Source organism: Alosa alosa, chromosome 5 (genome assembly GCF_017589495.1).
Source record: "Alosa alosa isolate M-15738 ecotype Scorff River chromosome 5, AALO_Geno_1.1, whole genome shotgun sequence".
In the NCBI taxonomy this organism is placed as follows: Eukaryota; Metazoa; Chordata; class Actinopteri; order Clupeiformes; family Clupeidae; genus Alosa; species Alosa alosa.
Genome location: NC_063193.1, coordinates 23,452,023 through 23,470,431, shown reverse-complemented (window position 1 = coordinate 23,470,431; position 18,409 = coordinate 23,452,023). Strand labels below are relative to the sequence as shown.

Genomic DNA, 18,409 nt, shown 5'->3' with positions numbered 1-18,409 from the left:
TGTTTGTGATGTGTGTGGGGAGTGTGTATGGGGCACAATGAGGGTGGCGTTAACGATGTTTGTCGTCAGACTCTGCGCAGCCTGTTTGTTTATGCGAGGCTAGCTATGCCCGGCTCCTGCAAATAATTACCCTCCCTAATTATAGGCCTGCAGCCACAGCAACCTGCAGTCACAGCAACCTCCTTGACTCCCAACAGCTGAACTGTGGGTTAGCAGGTGCGTGTAAAACATACTCTGGGACGTTTCTCTCTTGGCGCCCTCTCCCTTTGAGGTTCCGTACATATTTGGATTCTATGATGCTTCTGTTTTACGCCATTTTGTTCTGAAACAAAGAAATATCAAATGCACCAAGCTTATTTTTGCATCTCCATTCTGAAAATGGGCTCTATCTAACTCTATCATCCTTATCAATCTTACATAGTGTATGTGTGTGAGAGAGAGAGAGAGAGAGAGGGAGAGAGAAAGAGAGAGGGGGGAGAGAAAAAGAGAGAGAGTGAAAGTGTGTGTGTGTGTGTGTGTGTGTGTGTGGGGGTTGAAAGGTAATGTTGCTTCATTCCTTCACAAAGGGAAAAATTGGCTATTGTATATTTTATTTCAAATTGGGGATATAAACATTATATGTCTGGCAATAAGACAATGAGGACAGAGAGATAACAAAAAAAAGAATATAAAAAACAAAAATGTGTCATAGGTTCCTAGCAGATGGAGTTGAGCTATTTAACAAACTCAGGGATCAGTTATAACAGATTTCCTTGGAAGTAGGTTTCTGTTGTTAGGCTTTGTATCAGGTGAACGCTTGTTGAAAGCTTGTCTTCAGGAGTAAGAAGATGAACTTTTTTTAAAACAAAAAACAACAAACAAACCACTCAATCAGCTATGGGGCACACGCAGGACACACAGCCAGCAGATGCCAGCAACCAGCCGGGCACAACAAAAGCACTAATGGACAAGGCATGCTCTGTGTGTGTCGTGTGTGGTGGCATGTTTGTAGTGTGTCTTTGTGCATAATGGCATTATTTGTGGGTGGTGTGTCCTATGTCATTTTTGTTGTTTGTGAGATGTGTGTGTGTGTGTGTGTGTGTGTGTGTGTGTGTGTGTGTGTGTGTGTGTGTGTAAGAAAGGGAGTATGTAGAGAATTTGTGTGTGCGGCAGGAGTGGAAAGATTTGTGTGTGTGTGTGTGTGTACACGCGTGCGTGTGTTTGTCTAGCAGTAGTAGTATGGTGGGTGTGCACTTTTTGTGATCGTCAACTCAAACTTTTACCCCCACGGTCTCTCCCAGCCTGTCTCTGGAGCGGGCGCTGGGGTGTCAGCCCGCTCTGTGCCACTTCATTTGCCGAGCTGCACTGCTGTGCGCGCAGACAGACAGATCAATCACCGCCGCGCTGATGGATTCCCGCGCGCAACGCCGCCGCCGCCGCCGCCGCCGCTGACATCCTCTCGCCCGAGACGCGCTGCCTTGTAGCACTCTCCCTCCGACAAAAGGGTATGCAAAGAGTGTAAATGGATGAACGGTTGATTAATTCTTGCAGGAGCCATAGACAACAGCAGGAAATGTGTTTGTGTGTCCGTGTTGTCGACTCGGTGCTTTGCAAGGTAAGTATGTTCGGGGACAAAAGTGGTGAGGTGGAGATAGCGTGTGTGTGTTTGAGTTATGCGCAGAAGTTCGGACCTCAGGCAATTCTGCTTCATGACAGCAGGCAGCAACTTCAGCGCCACTGACGAACTACTACCTGCGGAGGGCAGAATAACACAGCAAGAGGCAGCGAGAGCGAGGGAGGGAAGGGGGCCGACAAACAATAAAGGACAAGAAATATTATGATGCGCAAATTCTTGCCAAATGAAAAATGGAGGACCTTAAGGCTATATGTAAATATTTATTGCACAAGGTCCAAAGGATTTAATTTTCAATTCTACGAATGAAACATTTGGATGGATGGGCAGCCTATATGTTGGATAGCCTATACTACATGGCGGCCTTTGAAAAAACACATTGTAAAGATGCGACACAGATCAAATTGATTTGTTATGAATATTTACTTCAAATATAAATATTATAGCATCTCTTAGCTCACATGACAATTTATAAAACCAAGAATAGAGAACAAACCTGCCTTATCAGTTCAGATTTGGTCACGCAACATTGGTTTTAGTTTTTTAGTGATTTGACTTTTTTGTTTAACTCAAATCAAGACAAAACGTAGCCAAAGAGGGCTCCTTAAACAAATTTAACACACCACACAAACACTCTATACTCATGTTTGTGTTGGATGGCAGTAGTGGCAACCAACCATTTGAAGAAAGAACATATATTTCAGTGACTGACTGTAGCATTTCTTAAAGGATTGCAACTGCTGTAAGAAAGACAACTGAGCATGAATATTCAATTAAATTAACTTCACATCCGTTTTAGATTGATGTATTTAGCCAAGGCTTTGTCTCAGGGCTGTTACACAGCTTCTGGACTAAACATCACTGCAAATCATTGCATGAAACTATGTGTACATGATGTGTGTACAGGGAAATCTCTCTTTTAAAGGTGCGGCCCTGATTATACTCCTTATTTATATTTTTCATCAAAATTCCTAAAGATTCTCCTCCTGTTCCCTTAACTGTATGTGCACTCAAAAAAAAACTCCAGTGTTGAACAGTCATGAAGAGACCAAACAAAGTGTTTTGGACTTACCCATACACTATTCTGACCCAAACACAACAACATGGGACACTCATGCTCCAACGCTGCTGTAAAGACACGGAAGGGAGGTATTTGATTGAGCTCAAACATCAATAATCTTTTGCCAAAATTGTGCACCTCACCTTTAATAAGAAGAAATCTTGAGATCAGTGGAGGGACCCATCAAATTCAAGGAACGTATTGGAGGGGTGAAGTTGCTCACACTCCCACAGGGACCGTAGTAAAGTTCTCTCGGATCTTCAAGCAGCTCTGATGAGTAATAGAGTAAGACGGTACCGTGAGGCAACTTTGAGAACGGGTTTAAATTGTGATTCTAAAAGCAGAACACCTCCACGCAGGGGCGCTGCTAGAACATTTGGGCCCTATGACAGACAATAATTCTGGGCCCCTCGGGGGGGCTCTCTGGGGGCCCACTGTCAGTGCTGGGCCCTCAGGACCGACACCCCAATAATTTACAAAGTGTATATTATTTTACCCATTCAGTCTGTGCCCTAATGAGTATTTTTTTCAGTAACCTTTTTTCATAAGCTTTGTGAAAGGTCAGGTCTCTTAGGGAGCTGATGAGACATGGTGTATGTACCAACACTATCTATTTCCTGGTATTTGTTTGCAAGTAAGAGTCAGGTGAGTGTGTGTAGAAGCAACAGTATGAAAGCTGAGTTGCATACTGTTGTGTGTGAGTGGGGAATTTTAGGTAACTGTTTTTGTTAGGCATATTTGTTTCTGAGATTGTCTGTGTACATGTGTGTGTGTGTGTGTGTGTGTGTGAGAGAGGGTGTCACAGCATGTTGTTGTGCATGGTGTGTGTAAGAGAGTCTGGGGAGAGCGTGCTCTCACATCAGGGTAGCATAAGTGAAAAACGAGAGTGTCATGGTGGTGTCAGCGCTGCAGAATCAGATTGATGTGTGTTTGGGAGTGTGGGTAACCAAGTGTTTGCTTGTGTGTGTCTGTGCTTTTGTGTGTGGGTATATGTGTGTGTGTTATGCAGTTGCATTGTATATGTGTGACTGCAATGTGTGTGTGTGTGTGTGTGTGTGTGTGTGTGTGTGTGTGTATGTTATGCAGTTGCATTGTATATGTGTGTGACTGCAACGTGTGTATGTGTGTGTGTGTGTGTGTGTGTGTGTGTTTATCTGTGCATGACAGTATGGTGAGGAAGAGTTGATAGGGCAGATGGTTAATATTGACTCTGTTTGTGTTGAAGGGGGCCCTTCAAAAAACAAGATCAATTCATCACTCTCGCACTCACATCTGTCTGCATTCGTATGAACATATCCACGCATCAGCCGTAAAAAGGCAGAACCTGCAAACACAGAACAGGACCCGTTGCAAATCCAAACTTCCACCAAAAACAACCACAGACACTACTCAATCACTACCGTGCTGCTAACTACCGTTGAAGGTGTTTAAGGCTTGGCAGAAAGCTGTGCTGTTCTCCGCAAATGATATGATTATAAGGGTAATATGAAATCTCTAAGTATATCAACATTGGTGAGTTGGAGATTCTGTAAACACATGTAAAGTAAACACTTAGACATAGGCAGAGAAACTCACTCATTACTTCAAGACTGTGTTTGAACTTTTAATGATCTAAGGCGCACACAAACAACTTTTTCAAGCAATGTATCTCCACACACACTCTTAGTCCCTTTGCACTTCATCACTCACAGACAAAAAACAGACGTGTGTGTGTGTGTGTGTGTGTGTGTATCCCCAGACAAACAAACCCATTCATTAATGCAAGCACATCCTCATCCATCTCCCTGCCTGTCATCACATTACCATACTCTAAGAGAGCGGATGTCTGCAGAGCAAACACCTCATTTAGGGCACATTAATCAGAGCATCACTCTAACCCCTCTCTGTGCTTCTCCACTCTAGGAGGCCTGGAGCACACACACACACACACACACACACACACTGTTGTACCATCACATTACTCTCAGTTCTTTCTCTCAATCTCTCTCATACACATACATCACACATGAGTATACACATACATACATACACACACACACACACACACACACGCTCAAACTTACACTTACATTTTGAACTCACATTTACTCATGTATACATATGCGCACACTTAATCATGTTGACACATAGTTATGACTATGTATTGCAATTATGTTTTCTCTCACTCTTTCACACACATACACGTACATATATACTTACAAATGCACAATATACTTTAAATCTCTCTCTTAATTGGAGAGTATGGCTTCAATACATTAATGATAACAAGGTCAATTATAAGTTATTATGTCCAAGAGATGCACTGTGATACACCAGACTCTGTAAACTTGTAATAAAAACCAAAATACAAACATCCAACGTATGGACATTACACATACAGGCACATACACACAAGATGTTTCTGAGACATTAAGTAAAGTTAAAGAAAGTTCTTTTACTGACTATTTTGGAGCTTGTTTTTGAACACAACTGATAAGACTTAGGCTATCTGTAAAGAATGGACCTTCAAGTGAGCAAGCACCCTCTAGTGGAAAAATGTAAAATGTACTTTTACTTTGAATGTCAGTATAAGACCTACCATTGCTGACTGATTGATACTGTGTGCCCAGTGGCAAATACAATAATGGTGGGTATCACACTATTACCTTTTTGATTATATTGTCTATCTCTATGCTGATCCAAATGTACACTATACATGTTCAGGTGTGATGGTTGGTAACTACAGCATTGAGGCTTGTTTGGCCTGTTTGGTCAAGGCCATCCTCGGCTTCTCATTGTTCTCAATCAACCGATACAATGTACAAGATCATGGATCTAAGGGCATTTTATAAAACTGGTAACATTACGATAAGATATGTCTTCTTTGCCCCACTTTTTAGCTTCTATTTAACCCAATCCAACTCTCCTCTGTCATTCTTAAGCTCAGGTTCTGCACAGTATCATAGCTGTTCCATTTTTCAAGCTTCTCATGTGCTGTCACAGTTAACTTAGTTAAGACTTTTTTCACATTACTACAGCCTTCTTCTCTTGTCTGTCTTACATTCTACTTTCTACGTTCAGAGGTGTATCCCATTTTGACCTTGGGACTTCCAGTCCAGGCACAAATGTTCTTGCACATATCTTTGGCTACACTTGGCTTGTGCTGTCTTTCAGGTTTGTCGACTAAGCCACTTCATTCCATCCACCACTTTCTTCTCTTCAAGTCAACCTGAGCCGCCTATGTCTTTTGGGATTTGGAATGAGATGTTAGTGACATATATCTCCTCGTTTGACCAGGTTATTATGCCATCGATAGTGCCTATAGTGTATTATGCCATCATAGTATCTTATTATGGCCACCTCTAGCTAGTGTAGTGGTCATATAGGGATATACTTCCTGATTTTGGTCAACGATACCCAGGACACCGAAACACCGGGGCACATAAAACTTGGTGGGCATGTACTGTAGGCCCACTAGACTTTTACAGAAAACATTAGTTTGATCACAAGTTGTTTGTTTGGTCACCCAGTACAAAGTTTGCATGCACAAGTGCAAATTGTTTTATACAGCTGCAAAACTCTATTACACATGTAAATATATTTTCACAGGTACAAAATATAAAATGGCCTTGTTTTGATTCCATACATACAAACATAGGCCTACACAAAAGTTGAAAGAGTCGGGGATGGAGTAGGAGATTAGAGCCTAACCGATTTATCGGCAGACCGTTGTTATCGGTCGATAGGTATTTTCCTAACTATCGGTATCGGCAATAACGGGCGATAAATAATTTTAAAATCAGTAAAGGAAAAACAATGATCCTTCATTTAGACTGCATTTCCAGTATTGGCATTACATAGTTTGTCCACCAGATGGTGGAGAGTCTTGCTGCAAGACACACATGCATCAGGCCTACTTGACTTGGTTTGGTAAACAGGCTCTGGTTTTACTTCACTGTGACTTCCTACACCGACAACACAAAAGTAGCTTACGGTTTAACCACTGTGGCTTGTGTATTCATGATAGAATGATTTTCAGGTTAAATGTAATTCTCATTACTTCTTTAAGCCGAAATAAACCTGAGAATGTTTATCGGACATGCTTGGTTTTTACTGCAGGAACATTAATCTTACACCAGCTTAATGTTATGTCCATAGGTAAAATTATGTTAACGTTAATTGGTTGACTGATGGAGGCTGGTTTGATTGTTGTTTGATTGATTGTTGGTGTATTTGTGAAACATAAAGTCGGTTATACCGAGCAAATTGATAACAGCACTGTAATTGTCTCTTTTGACTGTCATCTCATTCTTTTCTGACCATACTGATAGGAGCTAAGTTAGTTAGCCACAACGCTAACAAGAAGGGCATAAATAGGCTACCTGTCTACGATGCATCCTAAACACCGGGCTGGGACACTTCTGCTTGCTAAATGCTGTTGATTCCCTTTACAGTCCTTGGTGGCCCTGCCAGTGCTTTGTAAAATGTTGCAGACAACAAGACAACAATAAGTCTACACGAAATAAATGCATTTGGGAATGAACGTTCATTCCCAAACACCCTAGACTACTCCCTAGTTTCAGTCTTCAATTTCTTGCATTTCAACAAAGGTTTTTCAAGTCAGGTAGAGCATGGTTTAGGCTACAAAGGCTAAAAGTAAAGTAAAGTAAAATAACTGATCATACTTGTAAAATAATTTTCTTGCATAAAGGGATAGATTGATTAAGTATAAACTGCTCACAATGTAGATTCACACAAGGTAGCACGAGAATGTAAAATGTATATGATATCTTGGCTCCCTTTATTCTCAAGATAATACAGTGTTTCCCACAGAATTGAATTCCGTTTGTGGTGGTTGGTTTGCAGAATTAAAGGAGAATTCCGGTTTGATATTGACCTAAAGTGTATTGAAACATGATACCAAGTGTGAACGTATGTCTCATAGCCCATCTCGGCTTGTCCCCTGCACTCCAAAATCTGGCGCTAGTTAGCGATGCTACCAACAGCTTTTTTCAATAGTGGTGCTTCAGCATCGGGCTAGCCATGCAAATAAATCACTGTTTTACACCCATTTACGAGGCTCAATGTATCTCCACACTTCATTGGTAGACTTCCGAGGGCCCTGACATTTAAAACGAGACATTGAGAACTTTGAAAAAGCACTGGTAGTTTACTTACAAGACAATTTATACAGACAGTATCTTCACGAAGTTTAGCGTTTGCAGCCATCTTGAATTTAGTCACGATAAGTCGAAACAGCAGTAAGAATGAACAGGTATGATAAGGGATCAGATTCCAAAAATAATTCAGTGGAAATGCATGGATTCCAGTTGCTGCTACTGGAAGAAACTGGAATCCATGCATTTCCACTGAATTATTTTCCAGATTTACCAGATTTAAGCACAATTTAGTACAACCTGGAAAATCATTGTTGATATTGTGGTGGGCCGGCACTATAATAAGTCATATGGGAAACACTGAAATAAGTAGTATAAGTATACTCTTTTGATCCCGTGAGGGAAATTTGGTCTCTGCATTTATCCCAATCCGTGAATTATTGAAACACACTCAGCACACAGTGAGGTGGAGCACACTAATCCCGGCGCAGTGAGCTGCCTGCTACAACAGTGCTTAAAGTGTATATGTCAGGTTAAAAAAACATTTTTGACAAATGAAGGAACATGAAGCAAGATAGTAGTGAGTAGTAATTTTTCTTGAAAAATCAACTTTAAATACAATAGAACAATATTTACAGTTATTTTTAGAACTGAATTTATGAACATTCAAGACACAGTAGCTCAACCTCATAAGAGGGAGTCCAGCAAAGTTGAGCATAGGGGAGAATGGGTTTTAACTGCATTTTCTTTTACACTGATAAGGCCAAAAATTTCCTCTATGGCATACCAGTGGTTCATAAGCATGAGCCTGACTGGCAGGGACAAAGTAAAGATGAATAAGCTACAAAATGTAGGTAAATCATGGCCATCAGTGAGAAATTGATAAGGGGTGTGAGTAGGATCGGATCACAAAATGGCAGTTGTGTCATTTGCCATCACATACTGTAGGCTTTCATATACAACAAGTTAAGTACAATCAGTAAGCAAATTAATAGTCTGTCTATAGCTAACATTAGTTGATAAGCAGATGGATATATAAAGAGCAAATGTGTGGTGGCCCATATACTGTACACTGATGGTTTTATAGTCAGGTCTCTAAAGCAGGAAGCATATATGCCCTTGGTTGGCTAAACACAGACTAATGAGTTGCTTACTGATTCTACTTAGTTTAGGCTATATAATGGCCTATATATGATGGCAAGTGACACAACTGTCATTTTCAAGCATCGCTACTTATCCATATCCTCATCACATTTTAAGATCAATAATGGTTGCCAGTAAAGACAAAATGTGTCAGGATATTTTTTATGTCAGGCAGGTAGTAGACTCTAGCATGACATACTGGAATGAAGTCATGTTTTTGGCCTAATCAGTGTAAAAAAGCCTACTGTATGATCCTTTAATTGACCAACTTTGCTGGACTCCCTCTTATGAGGTCATCATTGTGTCTGGAATGTTTCCTGGAATCTTCATAAATGTTCATAAATGGAATGTGAATAACCGTAAATTTGTTTTATTGGGGGCCAAGCAGCGAAGCTGTGAGGACCTCATTGTGTTTCTACGTTTTCCTATTATTATTTTATGCAATGGGAGTCTATGGCAGCCCATAGAACCAACAGATATAAAAAAAGTTGGGAAATTTGGCACACTGATTGGGGACGGTCCCATGATTCATGTAACCAAGTTTCATGTCAGCAACTCGAACCCTCTAGCGCCACCAACAGGCCAAAGTTGGATGTGCGTTCATGCACGTAACTTTTGACCTGTTGGTCCGATTTTCAAAACTCAGGTATTGTTGGAATCCTTGGACCATGCCGAGTTCAACGCACCCTATTCCGCCATGATGGATTTTCCGCCATTTTGGATTTCATCAAAAACACTTAAAATGTATCAGGGTCACATACTTTCTCTGATTCCCACCAAATTTGACACAGATAATCTTCAGACCAAGCCTCACAAAAGTTATCACTTTTTGTCTTCGGAAGTATTACCGTCAGCCAGAAAAGCCAATCAAATTTTGCGGCGGCCGCCAAACAGGAAGTGAGCTCATATCTCAGCAACCCTTGCATGTATCAAAACCAAACTTGGTACATTGACTCATGACCCCATCAGGAGGACCCTCAAGAAATTTGGTGACCTTTGACCTCTAGGGGGCGCTGTAATTCACAAACATGCCTTTTTGTAGCTGCTGCTGTGCTTAGAATTAAATTGTAGTGGTGTCTGGTAATACTGTGAAAGGTCCTTAGGTCAAAAGGGCAACTTGTCAATCAATATAATTTATTCGGCCGCCATATTTGATTTGATCAAAAAACACCAACAATTTCAAGACAGATCACAAATTTCATCTGATCTTCACCAAAATTGGCACAGACCATCTTCAGACCATGCCTTGTCACTTCATTTATTTCTGTAACAATTGATAGAAGCGTTAAGCCCGTCACATCCAATCGAAATTTGTAAGCCGCCAAACAGGAAGTGAGCTCATATCTCAGCAATCGTTGCATGTATCAAAACCAAACTTGGTACATGGACTCATGACCCCATCAGGTGAATGCCGAAGACATTTTGTGACCTTTGACATCTAGGGTCACTGCAATTAGCAAAAATGCATTTTGCCTTGTAACTTTTGACGTGCTAGACGTGAAACTTGCTTTGACAGCTTATGGCCATACGTCTGATTGCAGCATTGAGCTAACAGCATTTTGTTGCCATGGTTACTCCGGCCTATCTGCTTGGCCCCCTCATTGCTGCTTGCAGCTATATTTGTATTTAAAGTTGACATTTTCAAGAGAAATCACTACTTTCTTGCTTCACTTCCCTTTTCTGAAAATTTTGTTAACCTGACATATACACTTTAAGTGCCTTGCTCAAGAGCACTTCAGCCGTTCCTACTGGTGGGGGTTCGAACAGGCAAACATCCGGTTACAAGTTTGAAGCGCTAACCAGTAGGCCACGTCTGCCCCTCATTAGAAGGTATACGTCTGACTGCTTTTAAAACCGCTGTCGTGAAAATACTTTTAAAAAGTCAAATCTTGACCTACTATCTAGGTAGGCTATGTCATGATGCTGAGTAAGCCAAGGTTCAGACCCAAATGCGTGACAAGATGCAGAAGCTTGACTAAAAGGTTATTTTACAAACAAGTGACACAGGAGACAAGGGAAACACGACGGCAGCAGAACAGCATGACAATAGGCCTAAACATACAATGACCAAGCAAAGACTGAGATAAACAAAAGATCTTAAATACACAGGACACTAACAAGGGAACACAACACAAACCATTGGGTGCAAACAAGGAGACACAGGTGAACATGGAACAAGATAATCAAAGAACACCGCAAGACAACAAGGCACAGGTGAACACAGACAAGGCTAAACAATTAACTTAACAAGAGAGGGACAGAGACAGGGAAAAAAGACACATGGCAAAATAAACAAAGGAGCACATGGTAAGTAGTAGAACAAAGAAACCACAAAGTGAACAAAACCCTCTACAAAAACACCCCAAAACAAGATACCAGAAATAAGACAAAACCACAAACGTGACAGAGTAATATCCTGAGCAAAGTACTTGAAGGTTGTTTGTAATCAGCTTAAAGGTGCCATGTGTAAGAATTGAGGTAAAAATATCCAAAAAATGAGCTACACACATCAAAAGAATGAGAAGAAATAAGGGCGATGATGTCATTAAAAAAATGACAAGGTATAATGCTGCAGAGAGATCAACCTAAATTAGCATGCTAAATTACTAGCCACAGCCCGACAGGTGTCATAATACCAGTTTCGGCCATGGGAGGCGGTATGCGGGCAACATAACCGCCAGCCAAACTGCAATACACGTGTCTCGGTTGTTACTCTAGGGTAGACCAACACCCTTTAAAGGTGCCACGTGTAATGTCCGCCAAAAAATCAATTCATACTCCACATTCCATAAAAGATGGGGCAGTATACCTCCAGAAAGTGAGTTGGTCTACCCTAGAGTAACAACCGAGACACGCAGTATTACAGTTTGGCTGGCGGTTATGTTGCCCGCGATACCGCCTCCCATGGTCAAACTGGTATTATGACACCTGTCGGGCTGTGGCTAGTAATTTAGCATGCTAATTTAGGTTGATCTCTGCAGCACTATACCTTGTCATTTTTTTAATGACATCATCGCCCTTATTTCTTCTCATTCTTTTGATGCGTGTAGCTCATTTTTTGGATATTTTTACCTCAATTCTTACACATGGCACCTTTAATACCTTCCTCAACGAAAATAGTATTCTCGAAAAAAAAATCCAATCAAGTTTTAGCTCAAATCACAGCACAAAAACTGCCCTACTGACTTAAACATTCAAGCCAACCAATGACCTTCTGCACGACAATTCATTGTGTTGTTACGAAGTGAGTTATCTGGCCAGGTGTGGTAACAGACTATCAAAAGTGTTATAGGCTAGTGATTAGGCTGTATATAGGTTGTATTAGAAAGGTTGAGAAAGGCTTTGCACTGAAATAGGAGGCATGCGAATGTGATGCACTGAACACAGGGAATCTGTCCTACGGTTGTCATATTTTTTAACTAGGAGGGGGAAAAACAAGATTTTTGTTTTGCTGTCCATTTAAACCAAGGTGCAAACGCTCCAGGGGCCAGAGCTGGCGCTGACAAGGGCTGACAGACTTTTATCAGAAAAATTTTAATAGGGACTTTTATCTTGCAATTTCATATCGGAACTCGAAACCATCCACTTCCGATAGGCTTGTCATGGTGAAGTAGGCCAACCACAGTAAAAGTTCGCATCACAACAATGGATTGATGTTTAAAAACACTTCCTTTTCAAGTGTCCTTCAAAATTAAGTATTTCAGGCAATAATATTGGGTGGTAAGAGGGTGTTATTTGTTTGTTTGACTATCATTATTATATAGTCACAAGCGATGTTGCGATAAGGCCTTTTATTTTGAATCTTTTCACAATTATGCTCCGCTTGGTTGGAAGCGAACGTGCGTGCTAAGGTCGTTGATCGCGCAACATAGGGCAGTTTGAGTCATCATCGTTAGCTAACTTACCTACGCACATTACCGGGAAGCGTTGTCGGTAGATGTTCATACTTGGCCACTAAGACGCAAAACGAGCAACTTATGTGTGTTAACCAGATACGTAACGTTAGTTAATCTAAGGTGTCGGTTAAACTTGACAACCGGCAACTCTGTTAGCTGGTTAGCACATTAAATGTTAGTAATTGTTAGATGTCTAATTGTAAAATGTTAGTCTGAGGAAAGCATAAAATCCCTTTGTAATTGAAGAAAGACAGACATTTTTCACATTTCCTTATTTTACTTGAATTAAGATAATTGAGGGTACGTTTTGTTGCTGACTGAGCCAGACACACTTAACGTTAGGTCCGGCTATCTTGCCAGTCATTTGCTTGATAAGGTGATTAACCCTAACCGAAGGTAGGACCCTTCAAGGCAAAATGAAAAGTCTTCCTTATTTTTGTCGAGGAGAGGTGATTCATGGATTTGGCAGAGGAAGCAAAGACTTAGGTATTCCCACAGGTGAGTTATCATTGAAGACAATTAACGTTAGCTGCATTATGATTGAGCAATATAAGTTAGCTCATGCTTACATCAGCAATATAAGTTACATGCTTACGTTTAACGTTAACGTTACAACAGCCGCTTTCTCGACTATTGCTCTTCTTATTCAGGGATTCGACAGGTTTGGGGCTGCTCTATCCTGTCGTTCCACTTTGAAGATGATTAACGGTGCCCTGTCTTTCGGGGAATTCGAGTCGTTGATGTGTATCTAGACACTGTTAGCAAGATTACGTTACCTTGCCCATAACCTCGTTGGAGCGTTAACGATAAACTCTAGTATTTCTATATCTCTCTAGATGTTTTCCTTACGGTTGGCTTCACGTTATTTTTGAATTGACAGCTTTTTCAAGAGGTTGTCACTTGTCAGGGGTCTTCGCGAGGTCACTTTTCTGGGTCATATCATAACCCACCGTCAGTCATGGGGCCAGTGCATCAAAGCTGATATTGTGGTCTAACGTTACGCATGTGACGAGTGTGTCTAGTCTCAAAACAGCAATTAGTTAGATGAATTGTTGAGTGAGCTATCAGATCCACTCGTGAGTCCATCTACCGAACTGGCATGATTGTCGGTTGGTGTTGGTTTCTGTGGTCTGTTGTTAGCAGGCGATGTGCCAGACCTGTCACAGTAGCTGCAGAGGTGGCTGGTTGTTTTGGTTTGTGTTAAGGTTAATGCGGTATTATGTGACCTGTCAATGCCATTTTAATGGTAGTGTTGATGTTTGGACTATATAGTGAGGTGATGGTTGATGAAGATATATGGAGATTTGTGACATGTAGTAAGTATCTCTCTCTGGCTCTGTGTGCGTTGCAGCAAATTTCCCAACATGCGTAGTGGAGCAGCTTCCGGCAGACATCAGCACAGGCATCTACTACGGCTGGGCCAGAGTGGACAATGGTCCCGTTCACAAGATGGTGATGAGCATTGGCTGGAACCCGTACTTCAAAAACACAATGAAGTCTATGGTGAGAGGCAGTGTGAACAGACACACCCATGCACACACACACCCAGTAGAACTATATTAATCACTGATATGTTTCACATGTATGCAAAGGTACCTGCACATAATGGGCCAGAGTCCTGTGCAAGGGTTAAGCTTAGTCCTAGACCAAAAGAGAACATCAATTATGATATCCACTGAAAAAGATCTACAATTTGGCTTAGTCTGTGTACAGAGAACTGGCACAATAAGTTCACTCACAGCAGGACAGGTTTACTTGTGTATTGAAAACTTCAAATATGATTTTCAGGAGACCCATGTGATCCACAAATTCAAAGAAGATTTCTATGGGCAGACCTTGAGTGTGGTGATGGTTGGCTACATCAGACCAGAGAGAGGCTTTGACTCGCTTGGTAAGGCATACTCAACTACAGATGTAGCATACTCTCAAACATAGTCTGTGGTCCTAGTATGAATAGCTCCATTAGCAATGACCCCATGGACTTTTCTCCAAACAAAGCATGTCACTGTCCAAACATAGGATATGCCGAATAAGGCTGCAGTGATATTCATTGCCACTACAGTACAATGATAAACCACTGGTGAGGCCATAACATCACTGTGATAAAAGAATGATTCATGTTGATACAAAGCATAAGACCAATACAAACATCCATCCATCGTGATGCACACTTTCGGCATTTCACATAAAGACGGTCTTTGGCCCAGTCTTAATGTTCACGCTCACAGACTTAGACTTTGAGGCTATTTCCTGCTAAGTCTGTGGGGGTTTAGGGCTGTTCCACTGTTAAATCATAAAGTGCAATGAGGGCTCTCTTGCAGATTTGCTGAGCTCTTTAAGTCCACTTTCCAATAGTTGCAACTTCTGTAGACTTAACTCAAGAGAATTACCCACAGTTCATAGCGTTGTCCCAGAGGAAAAATTTGCTGCTCATAACAGTATTTTCTATGTCTTAACAGAAAATAAATGGGCTTATTATTAGGAGATTACGAATATATAACCTGGTTTTCCGGGAAGAAAAAAACTTTTAAGGAGCAAAAGTATATATGGATCTAAGAAATTGTCCTTTAAATAGGACTTAATGTTGAGACTTGACGATTTCAGATCTTACTGTTAGAGAGAGAGAGAGAGCGCATTTCAAGATGGAAGAATTACTCTTTCTTGACTTGAATCCAAAATGTATCAGAAAATGGCTGTGTTAATAATATTTTCACTTGGGCTATATCGGGTCCACAACTAAAGCGCTCCATTTGCGAAAAATAGTTTTAGAAGACTGGTCTAATTTTTTTTATCCTCCTTGTATTTACAAAATGTATTCAGCAGTATTGCTTTGATACTTACCATGATTCTCACAATTGATGTGTAAAATAAAATTCAGGTTTTGTTCATGTTGTTGGGGATGGGGGTTGGGGTTGAAGTCAATAGGTCATAAAGCAATACGTTTCAAAGGGGACCACAGAAATGTGAGAAAAAGTTCTGCTAGGCTAGATTTTAAAGTGTGGTGTTGTTTTTCATTTGATGTTCCTGTGCCCATTTAAAATGAATCTTTTTGAGCCCCAAAGCAGCCACTTGATGGTTTTGTATTCAGACATGTACATTTGTGGTGATGGTAGTGCAAGAGAGTCCAACTGTGTGGCTTTTTCTCCACAACCATTCAGTATAGCATAATGTATTACTAACCACACACTAATATATTTAAAATGGCAGTATGCATTATGCAGTATACATTTTTAATTCACATTCTGCAAAAAGTGACATTGACAATGTGCTGCATTATCTGTATCCACGTAGTACTGTGCTCTCCTAGTCTTAGGAGCCCTTTTAGTTTTGGTAATGTTCTAATTACATATTTATTTCTCATTCTCTTTAAACAAATTCAACCAGATGATCCAGGAAGTGTAAAAAGCTCCATTAGATTTGCCCACTACTGTATATCCTCTGAGTTTGTTTCTGCTTCTTTTCATCTCTTAAAAAACTGTTATTTAGCATGTGTTACAACCAGCTGGGGATCTATTGCAAACATTGAATCACTGGGACAAACAAACGTAATGCTGTTTACTTACTCCACATTTTCTGTATCTATGCAGATGCTTTGATCACAGCAATCCACAATGACATAGAAGAAGCCAAGCAGAAACTGGACCTTCCTGAACACCAGAAACTTAAGGAGGACAACTTCTTCAAGGACCTCTTTACCGTGCCAGTGGACAAGACCGCAACGTCAACATCAACAATATCAACAGAATCAAACCATATCATAAATGGCCACTGTGTGTGTGTGTGTGTGTGTGTGTGTGTGTGTGTGTATGTGTGTGCATGCATGTGTGCGCGTGTTTACAGTCCTCCTGTGATCAGTGCTTTCACCCCTCAAGAAGCAGAAAGGAAAGAGAGGGTGATTTGAGGGTGATTTGATGGATGGAGAGATGGTGATTTAGGGAAAGAGTGCAAGGTAGACGAAGGTCAAGAGGGAGAGATAGAGGAGTGAGGAGTGCTGCTATCTGAGTGGCTTAGTGCTGGAGACTCCCAGTGGAAAGTCCATCAGCTCAGGGTCATCGAGGAGAGGAGGGGCCTTTATCTATGAGAGACTGAAGGAGAGAGAGAGAGAGAGAAACGTGCTGGCTGAATTCATATGGTGACTCTGCCAAAAGCAGTTTGTAAATATTTCTGATCATAATCAATTGGTTAATGTATACAATTTTGATTTGTATAGAAGAGTATCATTTATGATTGTTGGCTTTCCTACATCTGTGATTGAGGTGAGCGAGAGCAGTCTGTATGAGAAAGCTGGCTTTAGAGAGAGAGAGAGTGTGTGTGTGTGTGTGTGTGTGTGTGTGTATGTGTGTGTGTGTACAGCTGAGTTAGCTTTGTCTGCCCCCAGAAGCATTTATCCCACGCCTGTCACGGCATTATGCACCTGTACCATAGATCTAAGAGTCCTCAGATGTAACGCACTGAACCCCTGCTTCTTGTGAGACGAGTGGAGACGTGGTCGTCACAGTCTGTTCCTTCATCCAGCCATAATTAGTGATAGATTAGGGGGCCTGTATCAAGGCTAGCCTGTCTGGAGGCCTTTGACTTCCTCTCTCTTTCCTGTTCACTGTTTATGCAGAAGCAATTTTCTGTCACCAATAATGCTATATAAGCTCACATACACACAGTCATAGTCCCTTTCACACAGGAATAAATTGCTGTATTTAACTGTAAGTTACTGACCTCAGGTGAAAATGAACAATTTGAAAGAACTCAATAAAAGGTTACTGCTCAATCTGTCATGACTCCCATTTTAAACTTCCAGTAATTTGTTAATATATATATTTCTATAAGTGTATATATATATATATATATTTGTTTTTGTGAGTATGTATGTATGATAGAGTTCATACTCCTTAGGAGTTTTCACCTCTGCCATTCTGATTGCTGTGAGTCTGTCTCCAGGGACCAGCCTTACTGTGTGTGTGTGTGTGTGCACGCTCAATTATCCTGCCTGCAACTGTATGCCGCTGCCTGGTATCCTGTCCTAATTAAATCAATGGAATCTGTTTTTTGATCTGTGTCCTTCTGTTCCCTCATCTCCCTGTACATTGGACCAGTACTCCAAATAAGCTAGCATTACCTAGAAACGAAGTAGATAAGTTACAGTGCATTCAGGAACACTTATTTTTACACATTTACTCATTTAGCAGGCACTTATCCAAAGTGACTTACAGAATGAGGAATAACATTCCTGCTACATCAGCTGAAGTGTTTCACATTTTATGTTGCCTTATACTAAAAAATTTAATTCTCGTTTTCCCTCATCAATATACATTTCCATAATTAACAACATTAAGCAAATGTATTTAAAAAGGAAAAACTGAAATATCACATTGATGTTCATTCAACCCCTTTGCTATGATGCATAAGATTTCTCTTGATCATCTTTGAGATGTTTTCTCCCCTTGATTAAGTCCATACTGGAATGCCACACACTTTTGTCTGTGATCTCATCTCACAGCAAAAATGCATCAGCAAAACCAAGCTATGATGAGGTCATAGGGCTCAGAGACAGAGTTGATGAAGCACAGTTTAGGGGAAGGTGACAAAATGTCCTCCCTCATTGAAG

The 18,409-nt window shown here is 40.8% G+C and overlaps 1 protein-coding gene across 1 annotated transcript; it reads left to right on the top strand.

Annotated features, from left to right (window-relative positions):
* Positions 1-12,730: 12,730 nt before the first annotated feature.
* Positions 12,731-17,846, top strand: rfk (riboflavin kinase). Its single transcript, XM_048242443.1, has 4 exons — positions 12,731-13,305; positions 14,159-14,310; positions 14,596-14,698; positions 16,395-17,846. The coding sequence occupies exons 1-4, from the start codon at positions 13,224-13,226 to the stop codon at positions 16,706-16,708; spliced, it is 651 nt and encodes a 216-aa protein (XP_048098400.1). The 5' UTR covers positions 12,731-13,223; the 3' UTR covers positions 16,709-17,846.
* Positions 17,847-18,409: the final 563 nt, after the last annotated feature.